Source organism: Fonticula alba, assembly GCF_000388065.1.
Source record: "Fonticula alba strain ATCC 38817 unplaced genomic scaffold supercont2.18, whole genome shotgun sequence".
In the NCBI taxonomy this organism is placed as follows: Eukaryota; order Rotosphaerida; family Fonticulaceae; genus Fonticula; species Fonticula alba.
In genome coordinates, this window is record NW_009242988.1 from 87715 (window position 1) to 88451 (window position 737).

The following is a 737-nucleotide window of genomic DNA, read 5'->3' on the forward strand; positions in this document are numbered from 1 at the left end:
GGGGAGACACGCGGGCCCATGGCCGGCGAGCCACCGCCGCCGCCGCCGCCGCGACAGAAGAGACAGGCGTACCTGGAGCAGGCACTTGATGCGCTCGCCGGGGCCCATGATGGCGGTGGAGAAGACACCGGACACCGCACCACCAATGCCGTACTGCAGCAGGGAGAGCTGGAGCACCGCGACAAGGGCCGACGGGGGAGCGAGTGAGAGGGGGCCGGGCAGGGGGAGCGAGTCAGTAACATGCAGCCGAGCGGGGGCACATGCACAGGGCGGCACACGCACCGAGCCGTTCGGGCCGGCCGGGGTCTGCATCTTGCAGCCCATGTCGTAGCCGAAGAAGCTGAGGGCGAAGATGGGGGTCACACCCACCAGCGGGGCGGTCATGCCGCGGTACAGGCCCAGCGGGCCCTGGGCCTTGATGGTCTGAGACACGCAGTCGATGACACCCTGGAGACGTGTGTGTGTGTGTGTGAGAGAGAGAGAGAGAGGAGGCGAGGCCGGGCGGAAGTCCCATCAGAAGGTCAGTTCAGGAAGGGCGGATCGGGCAATCGGCGCGAGGCGGGCGGCATTTCGGCCGCGCAGGGAGGCCCCCCACGCCAGGCGGCAACACCCCGACGAGGCGGAGAAGCACACGCACGGTGTAGCGGGTGGAGGTCTGCAGCATGACCTTGACCGTGTCGAAGGGGTGACCGACGAGGACGAGGCAGGCACCGCCGAAGCCACCGGCGATGGCCTCC

The 737-nt window shown here is 69.2% G+C and overlaps 2 protein-coding genes across 2 annotated transcripts in view; one reads left to right on the top strand and one right to left on the bottom strand.

Annotated features, from left to right (window-relative positions):
* Positions 1-384, bottom strand: part of H696_06093 (solute carrier family 25, member 46) — a gene marked incomplete at both ends in the record, with an annotated part of 793 nt that extends 409 nt beyond the window's left edge. The window contains 2 exons of the mRNA XM_009499855.1: positions 73-168; positions 283-384. Coding sequence (XP_009498130.1) covers positions 73-168; positions 283-384 — 198 coding nt within the window. The remainder of the gene's footprint in view (positions 1-72; positions 169-282) is intronic.
* A 278-nt stretch (positions 385-662) lies between these two features.
* The window catches only part of H696_06094 (hypothetical protein), a gene marked incomplete at both ends in the record, with an annotated part of 2421 nt that continues 2346 nt past the window's right edge, over positions 663-737 (top strand). The window contains one exon of the mRNA XM_009499856.1: positions 663-676. Coding sequence (XP_009498131.1) covers positions 663-676 — 14 coding nt within the window. The remainder of the gene's footprint in view (positions 677-737) is intronic.